Here is a 13,870-nt window from a genome sequence, read left to right on the forward strand (position 1 = left end):
GCTGGGGCTGGCAGTGATGTCAGCGCTGGGGCTGGTAGTGATGTCAGCATTGGGGCTGGTAGTGATGTCAGCGCTGGGGCTGGTAGTGATGTCAGCGCTGGGGCTGGTAGTGATGTCAGCGCTGGGGCTGGTAGTGATGTCAGCGCTGGGGCTGGTAGTGATGTCAGCGCTGGGGCTGGCAGTGATGTCAGCGCTGAGGCTGGCAGTGATGTCAGCGCTGGGGCTGGTAGAGAGGCTCGGAATGTCCAGTTCAATAAGCTCCATGTCTCTCATGTTCCCTGTGTGTGAGGTTTTAAAATAGGGCCATTTTAGGCTAGTGTCCATTTTGGAAAAGCGCTCGTCAGGTTACTGTGTCAACTCCTGCCTGTCTGTCAGCTTGACCTTCAGCCCCTATTACACTAAGGTGTAATAAAATATAAAACATAAATATTGTTTATGGTTTAACACAGTCTAAGCCAACTTCACTGAGTGAAGATTCTGATTATTGTTGCCCTGAAAAGTGAGTTCCATCTTTCAGTGTTTTTGCTGTACAGAGTTCTCTAGTACGGTGTCCTTCTGGACCAAAAAAGCACCACATCCATCAGGGTCCCATTTTGGTTAATGGATCTGTCAGGGCAGCTTTAGCTGCCAGAAAAGGCATCACCATTTGATGGAATCTTTGGTCGTTGTGGCAAAGTTTGACGTATGTGTGTGTTCGTGCGTGTGTGTGCGTGTGTGTGTGTGTGTGTGTGTGTGTGTGTGTGTGTGTGTGTGGGAGAGAGAGAGAGAGAGAGAGCTGTGATCTTTTCTGGAGTCCTCTTGTTTCCACCAGGTTGGGTTTCCTGTTGAGACAGCAACAGAATAATCTCTAAATTAGCATAAAACAGCAGCTATTTAACGTTTTGTAATAATTAAATTTTCCATCTAGTTTACTCTCACATATTAACAGAATGAGTGCCTAGGCACAAAAACAGATTTTGTGGGAAACTTAAGTCCAACAGTGCTGATGAGTAAAAGTCAAAGCCCATCTTTTAAACCCACTGACTGTCAGAATAAACACAAATATTGAAAAAAAAAGAAATTTAACAAACCAGTTTAATTGCATGATACACGTTGGGCATCATTAGAACTATCACCATAAAATTCATGTAAATGATTAAGAATACATATTTCACATCCATTGTTTTTAATGAAGGTAGCATGCTCCCATAACTTAGCAATACGCAGAGCCTTAGAATTACACCACTGAGTAGCCTCACACGCTAAATGAAACACAATCAATACTCAACATTCCACATCAGCTATACAATATATTACATTTTTAAAGGGATATAGTCAATGCAATAATGACAATCTATACAATAATAATAATCACAGTCATATCAACAGATTTGTTGATAACTATAAAAAGGTGGTCTCATGTCTGGAAATGTGAATAGGTAAGTATTTAAAGTAAGAATTTACTCACCACAGGATCAGTGAAACTCTTTTATCTCCCAGCCAATCCCTCTTCTTTTCTTCCTTCATTCCCTATCAACAAACAAATTACAATGACAACAGACAAAATAGTTGTACAACTAAGTTTTGTAATTTCATAACTGAATTGTTTACCATAGACACAAAAACAGTATTGGTACTACACAGTTTTTTCTGTTTCAGGAGTAGACCTCTCAATATTTCTCTTCCTTTGTCTGACACACATAGCAGGGTGTGAGTCTGACATGCACATACCACGGTGGGTAGCACTGCTGCCTCACTGCAATACCAGTCTCTCAGGATTACTTCTGTTAGTGAACAGACACTTCCTCTCTCTGCTCTCTCTCTCTTCCTGTTTTACTGATGAATCTTACCCTCTCCCTGTTCTCTCACCCCCCCTGACCTCAGTCTCTCTCTCTCTTACATACAGAAGCACCTTATCCAACTTGTATATGATAAAAAAACTTTTTTGTTCTAACTAAAACAAGAACACACTGAAGTGTTTTTTTCTGGGTAAGGAATTTAGTTCCCTAGCTGAGCAATTGCTCAGTCAAACAGGTGAACTACAGGCATGTTACAGGTGAGTTACAGGTGTGTTACAGGTGCTATACTATTAAATTACAGGTGAGTTACAGGTGTGTTACAGGTGAATTACAGGTGAGTTACAGGTGCGATACTGTTAAATTACAGGTGAGTTACAGGTGTGTTACAGGTGCGATACTGTTAAATTACAGGTGTGTTACAGGTGAGTTACAGGTGTGTTACAGGTGCGATACTGTTAAATTACAGGTGTGTTACAGGTGCTATACTATTAAATTACAGGTGAGTTACAGGTGTGTTACAGGTGCGATACTGTTAAATTACAGGTGAGTTACAGGTGTGTTACAGGTGAGTGAGACCTGAGATCCTTCCCCAACCTCAGCATCCAGCCCAAGCCATGCAAATACAGAGATGGAGGGAGGGAGTGGGGGAAAGATGGAGAGATAAGAAAAAAGGAAGGGAAATTTCCCCGTACATCATTTCCATACTGCAGCCACTGAATAGACCTGCCCTACACTTTCTCACTCTCAATGCAAAACACCAGACACCTGCGTATCTACATACATAAAAATAAACACACGTGAATATAGACTCTATAAATTAACATAAGCGAGAGCTGACTGCACAGTAAAACTAACTGTGATCGTAACCCTAACCCTAACCCTAACTGTGTTTGTAACCCTAACCCTAACCCTAACTGTGATCGTAACCCTAACCCTAACTGTGATTGTAACCCTAACCCTAACTGTGATTGCTGAGCTCTGTAGACCCTGAGAAAGAGGCTCCGCCCCATCATTAAGGGCACCCAGAGCCTAGACACGCTACTTGCATTTAGAAACACTTCTCATGAGGTCTCTTATGACACTAAATGATCTTACAATATTAGGTGTATTTGTACACTCCATTGGGAGTTCTGGAAGCCAATGTTGGATTTATACATACTCCCTTCATCAGGAGTATCATTGCACAATGTTAGTGGACTTTACAGGGACATTCAGCCAAACACTGAAAGACTTCTGGGGACTTTGAGAGAGCAAAGCAGTCTTTGAGGGGAGTAATCCACTTCCCACAGCATTGGAGGAGTAGATCCAACTGCAGGATTCAACCTCAAATGAATGGGAAAGATGTGCACAGAATAGAATCATCCCTGCTCATTCAGCGCTGATGTATAAGCCTGCAGCTACTCAGCCAATGGTACAGTAAGAGGACACGCCATATTAGAATAAAGACTGAACAAAGCAAAATGTTTAGTCAAATCCATAAAAGTACAATGAATGATTCAAGTACAATCAGATAAACAAGTTTGTAAGTATTAAAATTGTGTTTAAAGAATGATACAATTGGCTGCGCAAACAGGACATATATAATTTGAATTTATTTAATATTTTTTAAATATTTTTAGGGAGGCTAATTGGACTCTAAATTGCCCACAGGTATGAGTGTTAGTGAATGAAGAGTGAATGGTGTGTGTACCCTACCATAGATTGGCAGCCTGTCCAGGGTGTAATCCTGCCTCTCACCCAATGCACGCTGGAATAGGCTCCAGCACCCCCCGCGACCCTGCCCAGGTTAAGCGGGTATAGATAATGGATGGACCCTGCCCAGGATAAGCGGGTATAGATAATGGATGGACCCTGCCCAGGATAAGCGGGTATAGATAATGGATTGACCCTGCCCAGGATAAGCGGGTATAGATAATGGATGGACCCTGCCCAGGATAAGCAGGTACAGATAATGGATGGACCCTGCCCAGGATAAGCGGGTATAGATAATGTATGGACCATGCCCAGGATAAGCGGGTATAGATAATGGATGGACCCTGCCCAGGATAAGCAGGTACAGATAATGGATGGACCCTGCCCAGGATAAGCAAGTATAGATAATGGATGGATGAAGGTGGTCTGGCAGATCGCAGTGCGTGACGTATTCAGACACAGATGCATGCTAATGACAGGTGTAAGTGGAGCCTATGGCTGCTCACATGGTTTTATTTAATAATGCTGGTGACATCTGTCCTTAACTGCAGCACTCAGTTAAACGCAGGTGTTCATCATCTTCACCAGCACAGTGTGGCGAGTTCAGCAGTCATGAAGCAGCTCCCCAAACTGCCCTGAATCCGCACAACACTCTTACTCGGTCGTAAGTGCAAGTTAAGGACAAATGCTAATTGAATCCCAGCCATTGTCTTAAGATTTAAAAAAATAATTGGGTCAATTAAAATTGTTGAACAATCTAATTATTCTATTGACTGACAAATAAGTTACTCAGGTTTGGGATGAGAAAACATGCCCGCTGGAGCAGCTGTATGCTGTCTCCCCCCCAACGGCATGCTGCCCTGGAGCAGCTGTATGCTGTCTCCCCCCCAACGGCATGCTGTCCTGGAGCAGCTGTATGCTGTCTCCCCCCCAACGGCATGCTGCCCTGGAGCAGCTGTATGCTGTCTCCCCCCCAACGGCATGCTGCCCTGGAGCAGCTGTATGCTGTCTCCCCCCCAACGGCATGCTGCCCTGGAGCAGCTGTATGCTGCATCTTTTTTTAGAAAATGACCTTAATTTAGCATAGCTCGTAGCACTGTGTTTATGCATGTTCATGGGACAGAGAGTACTATTGGCTAAAAGGGCTCTGATCCCTCTTCTTCTGTATAAGGGGTCTTGGTTTTACCAAGTGAGAGGATCAAATGGTAAATGGTAAATGGTAAATCACTGACCTGCATTATCCAGAAATAATAACAAAAAATACACACAACTGACCATGCGCACGAACAGGACGGAAAGGCACAAATACACAGACAGACAGACAAACAGACAGATAGACAGACAGAGATATATAGATAGATAGACAGACAGACAGACAGACAGACAGATAGATAGATAGATAGATAGATAGACAGACAGATAGACAGATAGACAGATAGATAGATAGATAGAGAGATAGATAGATAGATAGATAGACAGACAGATAGACAGATAGATAGATAGATAGATAGATAGATAGATAGATAGATAGATCAATAGATAGATAGATAGATAGATAGACAGATAGATAGATAGATAGATCAAACCTTACCCATTTACAGCCAGGCCGGTGAACGGAAGACGAAGGACCATAAATGAAGAACAGGTGTGTAATCGCACATCACACACACAGACTATTGCATAATCTCTTCACCTCTAACAGCAGTCTGTTCATGTGTCTGGCTGTATCATATCTATGGTCTATGCTATTAAGCACAGGATCTATAGACTGTCAGAGACAGGCAAGATTCTTTAGTTCACACCCCATATCACTCTCTCTGTCCCTCTCTCTTTTTCTCTCTCACTCTTTCTTTCTCTCTCTCTTTCTCTCTCTTTTTCTCTCTCCCTCTTTAGCATTTCCTCTCCCAAACCGGCCAGGCCGGCCAAGCAGAGTCAGCCACACAAACGCTTACATAATGCACACACACACACACACACACGCACATACACACACACACACACACACATACACACACACACGCACACATAGACACACACACACACACATACACATACACACACACACACATGCACACACACACGCACATACACACACACATGCACACACACACGCACATACACACACACATACGCGTGCACACACACACACAAGCACATACATGCGCACATGCAGAGAGAGAGAGAGCTATGCAACTACAGCTGCTAGGACAGTGATGCCTCCTGCTGCTCAGCTGAACCCAAATCACATGAGAGATGCGATTACTTTAATCTCTAATAAATTACTTAATTAATGCAATCAATCTACCAACTAAATACTAGTACATAATTACAAAATAACAATGGTTGGTATATATATGTTTAATTATAAATCAGTTACTTTTTTGTGAAACATTTTCATGTAAAATAATATTATTCTTACTTTTATATCATTCTCTATTAGTAGCTGGAACATTCAGGGCTTTTATTAAACTTTTGGTTAAAAATCGACTATTTTTTTAAATAGTGAAAAAAATACAGATATTTTCAGTGAAACATTGAATCAAAAACATTTAATATTCTAACTTTCCAAATAATTATATAGAACGCAGCATGCCCTCCTTAAAACGTGGCCATGTCACGAACGGCAAAGATTCAGTGGGTATCCTGATATGGCATAAAGGGGAACACACGGGGCAGCATGCCCCGTACCTATACACAGCACCAAGAGCTCGTCACTTTTCAGGGTTCCCTGCAGAAAAAAAAACATTCATTTCTGTACCTTCTGACCTCATGTCAACAGGCAGAATTCACTAACAACTTCACACGTCCGCACAATAAAGACTCAAACTTGGGTTTTTTTTCTTCTTTTTCCTGCCCATTACATCATCAAACAAATAAATGGCAGCCGCTACGGCTACTTCGCTGGTGGGATTTACACTTTAGTGGAGCAACTGCGCAGGTGCCGAGGGTTGCAGGCATTTTTAAAGCCACCTGAAGGTTTGCCTCGGTTTGGGTCCTCGCATTGCGAAAATGAGGAAGTGTCGGAGAACGCGGGAAGTGGCAAACCCACCTTTAAACAACCTATGGGCAAACCGCAAACAAAGAACAAAGCCGGCGCCGAAGACGAGCAAAAACCGACACTGTGATAAGTAAAATGTGAACTTGAGTGAACCAGTGCACGTGTTTTGTTACCGGAAAAATGCTGGTTTGTTTGCAATGCGGTTGTTATGTGTGTAAAATATGGATAAATTAGTCCGTAATGTGTGCACCCACTAACAAACACACCATTACCGGTAAAGAAACTATTATGAAATTAAATTTGAATAGCCCACAGCCACTGTCCACGCACGCGCGCGCGCGCACACACACACACGCGCACACGCACACACACCCTTTGACCCAGACGCAAGTGCTACACCCGCGCTGTATGACCGCGAGTACTGATAGTGGATAATGTGTGTGTAGCCGTGCTACCGGAAGCTAGCCGTCGGTCGCAACAACCCAACAGAGTATTAATGATTATAATCCAGCATTATGTTCTGAAGAAATATGCGCGCAATTTTAATTTAAAAGCATACATTTGGCCACACGAGATTTGAATAACATATTTGTACAATTGGAAAAGAAATCTGAAATGAAAATTTTAAGAAATAGAAAACCAAGTACAAAGCAAAAAAAAAAAAAAAGATAGTTGGACAGAGAATGTGCTTCATCAAAAAAGAACTGAAGAAAGCTGTCAAACAAAAATCATAAACACCCAAATGACCGAGACACCACTTATGCTTTCAAGCCCTAAAACAATGTGATAAACAGCTCCGTGTGAAAAAAAATCACAATATATGCAGAATCAACTAACCCAACTTAAAAAGGCTGTCAATCAAAATACCTTCTGGCAGTTATAGAAAAAAATGATACAAATCTCCTAACAAAAACTACTCCAAATAAAAATGGCAACATCTAGAAAAAGTCACCTGCACAGTGTGGAATAGCGAAGATGTGTTCCAACCGCTTATTTTTCTTCCTTTCCTAACATGGAAGGCCAAACGGGTCAAAAATATGTGAAATTGACATCTGGAAACACACATTGTCAACATCAACTCATTCCATTAGCTTATCTTTTCTCCTTGCTTCTTTTCCTTGCTCCGAGCTCCACCCGCCAGAGAACGCAAGGGAAGGACGTGGGAACTGAGGAATCGAGGAAACGTTTATAAGAGCTGGAACGTCTTTGCTCTTTCAAGCGTCAGCTAGAAACCACATCAATTACAGACATGGCAGATGGGGAGAGGTGGATACTTTTCCAGGTCTGCCAAGGACCTCTGAGACAAAGGACGAATAAAATAAGCCATTGGAATGCACCCACATAGACAACACGCAATTCCAGATGTCAATTCCACATATTTATTTATTTATATTTGACCCGTTTGGCCTCCCATAGTAGGAAAGAAGGCAAGGAAGAAAGAAAGTAAAAAAATAAGCGTTTGGAACGCACTCAGTCTCTCCATAAAAGGGGGCTTCTATCGGCTGCAGCTAGATCTTTTTGAGGAGAGGGCCATCTATTTGATTAATGGTAACAGTAATTCTCCCATGAGAATCAATATAATAAATATGCATAACCCCACCCAGCTGTTCTCTCATTGGCCAACTGGAATGTTTAAAAATGTGAATGCTTTCTTTCCATCATCTTCATCATCTGCTCTTTCCTGCATTGACCCCCTTCTCTTTTCTCAGCGCCCCAAACCACCTCCTCCTGCCAATCCTTCCCTCCATCCTCTCTCTCTCTGTTTCTCCCTCTCTTTCTCTCCCTACCTGTCTTCTGCTCTCTCTCTCTGCATGCTCTGTATGATGTGGGAGAGAGAGGTGATGTCATTGTTGTCAGGGTTACACTGAATTGCCAGCGTCACCAGGCTGTCCTGCCCGGGGAACCTCTGTAAGAGGTGCTCTCTGAGCACAGCGGGGTCTGCAGCCTGCCTCTGTCTCCCTGCTGCCCCCGCTGGCTGGGAGTGGTCCTGCAGCGCCTCTGTCTGAGCATGTCTGTAAGACACCTGGGGTGTGGAGGAGAAGGGCGGGGCCAAACCGGCACCGGTGTGACTGCCTGAGGCTGGCGATCTGAGAGAGAGAGAGAGAGAGAGAGGGAGAGGGAGAGGGAGAGGAAGGGGTTGAGTGTGTGTTTGGGGGTTGTTAGGGGTGTACCTGTGCAGGTGTGTTTAGGGGTGTACCTGCACAGGTGTGTTTCGGGGTGTAGCTGTGCAGGCATGTTTAGGGGCATACCTGGGTCTGGAGCGTTTAGGGGTGTACCTGCGCAGAAGCATTTAGGGGTGTACCTGCGCAGAAGCGTTTAGGGGTGTACCTGGGTCTGGAGCGTTTAGGGGTGTACCTGCGCAGAAGCGTTTAGGGGTGTACCTGGGTCTGGAGCGTTTAGGGGTGTACCTGCGCAGAAGCGTTTAGGGGTGTACCTGGGTCTGGAGCGTTTAGGGGTGTACCTGCGCAGAAGCGTTTAGGGGTGTACCTGGGTCTGGAGCGTTTAGGGGTGTACCTGGGTCTGGAGCGTTTAGGGGTGTACCTGCAGAGGTGCGTTTAGGGGTGTATCTGCAGAGGTGCATTTAGGGGTGTATCTGCAGAGGTGCGTTTAGGGGTGTACCTGCAGAGGTGCGTTTAGGGGTGTACCTGCAGAGGTGCGTTTAGGGGTGTACCTGCAGAGGTGCGTTTAGGGGTGTATCTGCAGAGGTGCGTTTAGGGGTGTATCTGCAGAGGTGCGTTTAGGGGTGTACCTGCAGAGGTGCGTTTAGGGGTGTACCTGCAGAGGTGCGTTTAGGGGTGTACCTGCAGAGGTGCTTTTAGGGGTGTACCTGCAGAGGTGCCTTTAGCGGTGTACCTGCAGAGGTGCGTTTAGGGGTGTACCTGGGTCTGGAGCGCAGGAAGTCATTCAGGTGGGGTCCTGCTCGGCCCAGCGGATCGTCGGGGACCATGAAGTGATCCCCAACAAACGTGTACTGCAGCAGCCTGACAGGAAAGGGCACTGTTACCATGGTTACTGCCCACAGAGGGAGGCTGTTGTGTTGGCTACAGCCTGCAAGATGTTGCCATGGTTACAGCCTGTAGATTCTATGCACTCTTCTAAACTGCCAGCTTTCTGTACCTGTTTCTAATGATTCTGTTAAAGTCGGGAGATTCATCCAAAAGGTCTCTCAGGTTGTCGTTGGTCACAATCACTCCGTTTGTCTCCTGAGCCAGCTGCAGCATGAATCTGGAGATGACCATCATCATCATCATAATCATCATCATAATGAGAGGGTAGCAGGGTGTCAGAGGTGGGGTTCACATATAGAACAGGGAGTTGGAAACAGGGTTTAGGGGGGTAATAGGGAGTGGGAGGCGGGGTTTAGATGGGAATAGGGAGTGGGAGGCGGGGTTTAGATGGGAATAGGGAGTGGGAGGCGGGGTTTAGATGGGAATAGGGAGTGGGAGGCGGGGTTTAGATGGGAATAGGAAGTGGGAGGCAGGGTTTAGATGGGAATAGGGTATGGAAGGCGGGGTTTATAGGGGTAATAGGGTGTAGAAAAAGGCAGGACAAACCTGTCATCATAAGAGCTTATAATTTTCCCTGGAACCTCTCGAGATGGAGTGAAAGAGAGACAACCCAGATTCTGCAGCTGTGATAGATACTGATACTCTGCAGAAAGAGAGAGAGAGGGTGGGAGAAGGGAGAGCTGTGATACTGCTGCTCAGAGATTACTGTGGCAATGCAAAGTCCAGGTGCAGCTGCCTCATTGAGATGCACAAGGGGACACATCTGGAACTGTGACCTTTGACCCTTGGGTCCTTCCTCTGCCTCCATCGCGGGACAAATGTGGTGACCCTGCGGTGACCTCTGTTCCAGAAGTACTGAACAGCCAGAGCAATCCCACGACAGGAGAAGAACAGACCCAGACCATGGCTGAGAGAGAGGGAGAGAGAAAGAGAAGGAGGGAAAGAACAGTAAACAAATTGTGCTCTGGATGTTTTCTTTAAAATCATTTATGGCCTTAATTCCTGATGTGTTGTCAGACAAACGTAAGTGTGACTGACGGTGAGATCTAGGGCAATGCTGTCAGTGAAATCACATCTTTAATAAAATCATAACGTTTGTCTCCCTCTCCCTCCCTCCCTCTCTCCTTCCCACTCACTCTCTCATCCCCCTCCCTCCCTCTTTCCCTCCCTCCCTCTCTCTCTCCCTCTCCCTGTTTCTCCCTCCCTGCCTCTCCCTCCCTCTTTCTCTCTCTCTCACCTCATGGCCACGTTGCTCCCGTCTATGATGACCTGACTCAGGTTGGGGTCGCCGGGGTCATCGGCCAGCTGGAGGTCAAAGGGCGTCTGTAAGCCCTCATGGAATCGCTGCTCCCCAGTGACAATGGTTGCCGGGGTGAAGTGTTTGGTCCTGTGAGCTGTGGTGGGCTGGGTAAGGGGGGCGGGAGGGTCGGGGTGCTGAGGAGGTCCTCTCACTGAGGGGGGGGTGGTTTTTCTTGGCAGGGGGGCATGTGGAGTGTGCAGTTGGGTTGGGCTCGGAGTGTGTGTGTGAGCCCCTTTTCCTCTCCTCCTCTCCCTTCCCCTCAGCTGCTCGGAATGTTCTGGAGTAGCCCCCACCCCTTCTCTCTGCCACACTTGCTTTTCCTTTTGCCTAACCAAAAACTCCTCGCTCTCTCCCTCCCTCTCTTCTTCTTTCTCTCTTTCCCTCTCTCCCTCCCTCTCCCCCTCTCTCTGTCTTTCCCTCACTCTGTCCATCGCTGCGGGCCCCCTGTGTGGTTCCTTGGCTGGGTCCAGTCCAGACTCCTTCACCAGGGCCAGCAGGGTTTCCTTCAGCTGGGCAGGCAGGCCGAGCAGCTCCAGAGTGTGCTGGTCTTCCCACTTTTCCACCAGAGACCTGAAGGCCCGACAGGAATCCAGGGGCCCGCCTGCTGGCCCGGCCCCAGCCTCGGTGCTCCACCCTTGGGTGTGCTCATACTTCTCCACCAGGTCCAGGATGAGAGAGCAGGCCCGCACCACTGGCTCCTCTAAACCAGAGATGATTAGATTGCCTGGAGGCCCCACCTGGGCACCAGAGAGAGGAGAAAGTGACAGGTAACACATTTCCCTCACCTGCAGAGTGTCCAAAATTTGCCAATATTCTCCTGCAAAAGCGCAGGTCTATTTCAGACTCACCTGGACAAAAGCGCAGGTGTATTTCAGACTCATCTGGACAAAAGCGCAGGTGTATTTCATGATGCAGTCCAGGAAGAGCCCCCCGGCACCACAGAACACAGAGTACAGGAGCTCGGGGTACGACACCTGCTGCTGCATCGCCTCGTTCACCTGCCCCTTCACAAACAACTGAGAGAGAGGGAGGCCAAGAAAAAGAGAGGGAAAGAGACGGAGGGAGGGAGGGACAGGAAGAGAAGGGGAAGGAGAGAGGAAAGCGAGAGATGGAGCGAGAGAATGATGGAAGGAAGGAGATCAGTGGAAGGATACAGAAGAAGCAGGGTCTGAGCTCACTGAGCTAGTCTGCCCATCTCTGAGTGGAACTGGGCTCCATTAAACCTAATTTATGGCATGGTGTAACCGCAGGGGATTGTGGGTAAGATGAGGGCATAATCATGGGGTTCAGCACAAACACTTCCTGTTGACAGGAAACTATCAAACTCACTGCATTTATCTAAAACAGTTTACTAACAAACACAAGCCAAATTAGGAGCTTGCGCACGACAGCAATGTTGGTCCTTCCGGAAAACTCACCTTTGCTTCCTCCACCTCTTTCTTGCTTCCCTTCATCTTCAGCCACATCTGTCCATCTGTAGCCAGGGTTTCCATCCCTCCTTCACCCCCACTGTCCAGTTGCACCCCAAATACCCTCTCCACCAATGGCCAAACACAGCGCAGCCTCCCCCACTCTCCCCTGTGACAGGCAAACTCATCCTCCACCCAGCCTGCCCGCTCCATCCTGAGAGAGGGAGGGAGGGAGGGAGGGAGAGGGAGCAAGAGAGAGAAAATCAATATTCAAAATCCGGCAATAAAACTTTGGAGAAATAACAGTGACCCCCCCCCTAATCATACCATTACAATGCCCTGAAATGCCAAGAACTGAGCCCAGAGAAGAGCCCCCTCTCTCAGCTGGTCCTGAGGCTCAGTTCACTAACCCCCACTAACACCAAGCAGCCTCGGGACAGCTACATACCAACATACAAGTCCGCTACATACAAATCTGAACCAAACTAATTATAAAGCAACAAAACAAAATTAAATTACTTTTTAGGAAACTTACTGGAAAAATAAAAAATCTAAACAAATTAGAATGCTATTCGGCCTTAAAACTAGAATATTCTGTGGCACACTATGTAAGCACGGTGAAAAAATATTAACTCGGTTAAACCTTGACAAAGTACAGTGAGCACAGCCTTGCGATAAAGACCAGCCAACACTGGCAGACTTGGCTGCCCCAAAAAGAGGCACTGAGACCGAACAAACACAAATTCTCCTTGGAGAGGAAAGATTCTGTGCAAATTTGGCAGCACAATATGTAACTACCTGCCACAGAGGGACGGACCACAGTATGTAATGTATATTTCTTTTATTTATTTGCAGTATTATTTTTATTGCTACTAGTAATATTGTACTATTATACATTTATTATTTATGTGTTATTTAAGTCTTTATATTTATTGTTGTTTATTATTTAAAATGTCACGCCAATAAAGCATTTTTGATTTGAAGAAAACTTTTGAGAGTTGGAGAGAGAAAGTGTGAACCTTACTGACTTCACACTGTTTACATAACAGTACTACCGTCTTAACCTGCTTACTTATTTATTTACTTACTTATTTAGTAACACACTTTCATCTGCTGTTGTAACGAAGTATAATACTAAGGTTCTTATGTGGTGGAGAAAGGGCTGCCAGTTTGCAAACAGTTCCCATCTTGGTTTCATTTTTTCTCCCTTCGCATTTTCAGTGAAACCAAAGAAAATACTCTAGAACACGGTCTGTACTCGGAAACTAAAACTCTCGGAAAGGAGGTTCCCTGTAAGACCCCCTACCTGGCTCATAACTGCCGTGTCTCTGTCAATTGCACGAGTAGCTCGCCACGAAGTTTCTATTACTGCGCGTAGCCTTCAGTTGATACATATAGGAACCCTCCAAAATACATTACAAAGGCGATTTCCGCGTCTTGCCTTGCCTATCCGTTCACGCTAAAATTAAGGCTTTTCCGTGTCAGTGTACGAACTCGACTTTTAGTAGGAATACTTACATTCCACTGACTCCAGTTAATTACGGCTTATTTCTTGAACAAGGGGTACTGTTGACAAAACCGAAACTCCTGCACAAAAGGCGTAAAACATCTAATTAATGTGCATTATAATAACATTCTCAGTAAAATTCGCTCGACCCATCGAACGCGTTGTTAAAAGTTGGTGC

At 45.7% G+C, this 13,870-nt stretch overlaps 2 protein-coding genes across 5 annotated transcripts in view; both read right to left on the bottom strand.

Moving 5' to 3' along the window:
• LOC135258547 (adenylate cyclase type 2-like) overlaps positions 1-5,778 on the bottom strand; it is a 23,781-nt gene extending 18,003 nt beyond the window's left edge. The window contains exons 1-3 of the mRNA XM_064342013.1: positions 5,062-5,778; positions 1,448-1,509; positions 1-821 (exon numbers count right to left, since the gene is read on the bottom strand). The exon at positions 1-821 is cut by the window's left edge and continues 510 nt beyond it. Of these exons, the coding sequence (XP_064198083.1) occupies positions 1-324 (324 nt within the window). The 5' untranslated portion in view covers positions 325-821; positions 1,448-1,509; positions 5,062-5,778. The remainder of the gene's footprint in view (positions 822-1,447; positions 1,510-5,061) is intronic.
• A 222-nt stretch (positions 5,779-6,000) lies between these two features.
• On the bottom strand, positions 6,001-13,857 carry khnyn (KH and NYN domain containing). 4 transcript variants are annotated; one of them, XM_064342200.1, is made up of 9 exons: positions 13,704-13,857; positions 12,195-12,399; positions 11,625-11,792; positions 10,714-11,513; positions 10,253-10,383; positions 10,023-10,119; positions 9,586-9,693; positions 9,348-9,449; positions 6,001-8,555 (listed from the first exon to the last, which is right to left on the bottom strand). In XM_064342200.1, coding segments are annotated over exons 1-9 (1,917 nt in total). In that variant the 5' UTR covers positions 13,706-13,857; the 3' UTR covers positions 6,001-8,251. The 4 variants fall into 4 exon arrangements, with proteins under 4 accessions (XP_064198270.1, XP_064198271.1, XP_064198269.1 ...); XM_064342201.1 differs by having other exon boundaries at positions 13,492-13,856; XM_064342199.1 differs by having other exon boundaries at positions 11,658-11,792; positions 13,274-13,856.
• Between the last annotated feature and the right edge of the window lie 13 nt (positions 13,858-13,870).

The sequence above is a fragment of the Anguilla rostrata genome, chromosome 7 (assembly GCF_018555375.3).
Source record: "Anguilla rostrata isolate EN2019 chromosome 7, ASM1855537v3, whole genome shotgun sequence".
NCBI lineage: Eukaryota > Metazoa > Chordata > Actinopteri > Anguilliformes > Anguillidae > Anguilla > Anguilla rostrata.

What these genes read in the sequence shown, in the direction of transcription:
- khnyn (XM_064342198.1), bottom strand. Translation starts at nt 13,383, where the DNA reads ATGAAACCAAGATGGGAACTGTTTGCAAACTGGCAGCCCTTTCTCCAC. An exon ending in AAGAGGTGGAGGAAGCAAAG is followed by an intron (nt 11,793 to 12,194) that starts GTGAGTTTTCCG and finishes CCTCTCTCTCAG; the next exon opens with TTGTTTGTGAAGGGGCAGGT. An exon ending in ACACCTGCGCTTTTGTCCAG is followed by an intron (nt 11,514 to 11,624) that starts GTGAGTCTGAAA and finishes TCTGGTGCCCAG; the next exon opens with GTGGGGCCTCCAGGCAATCT.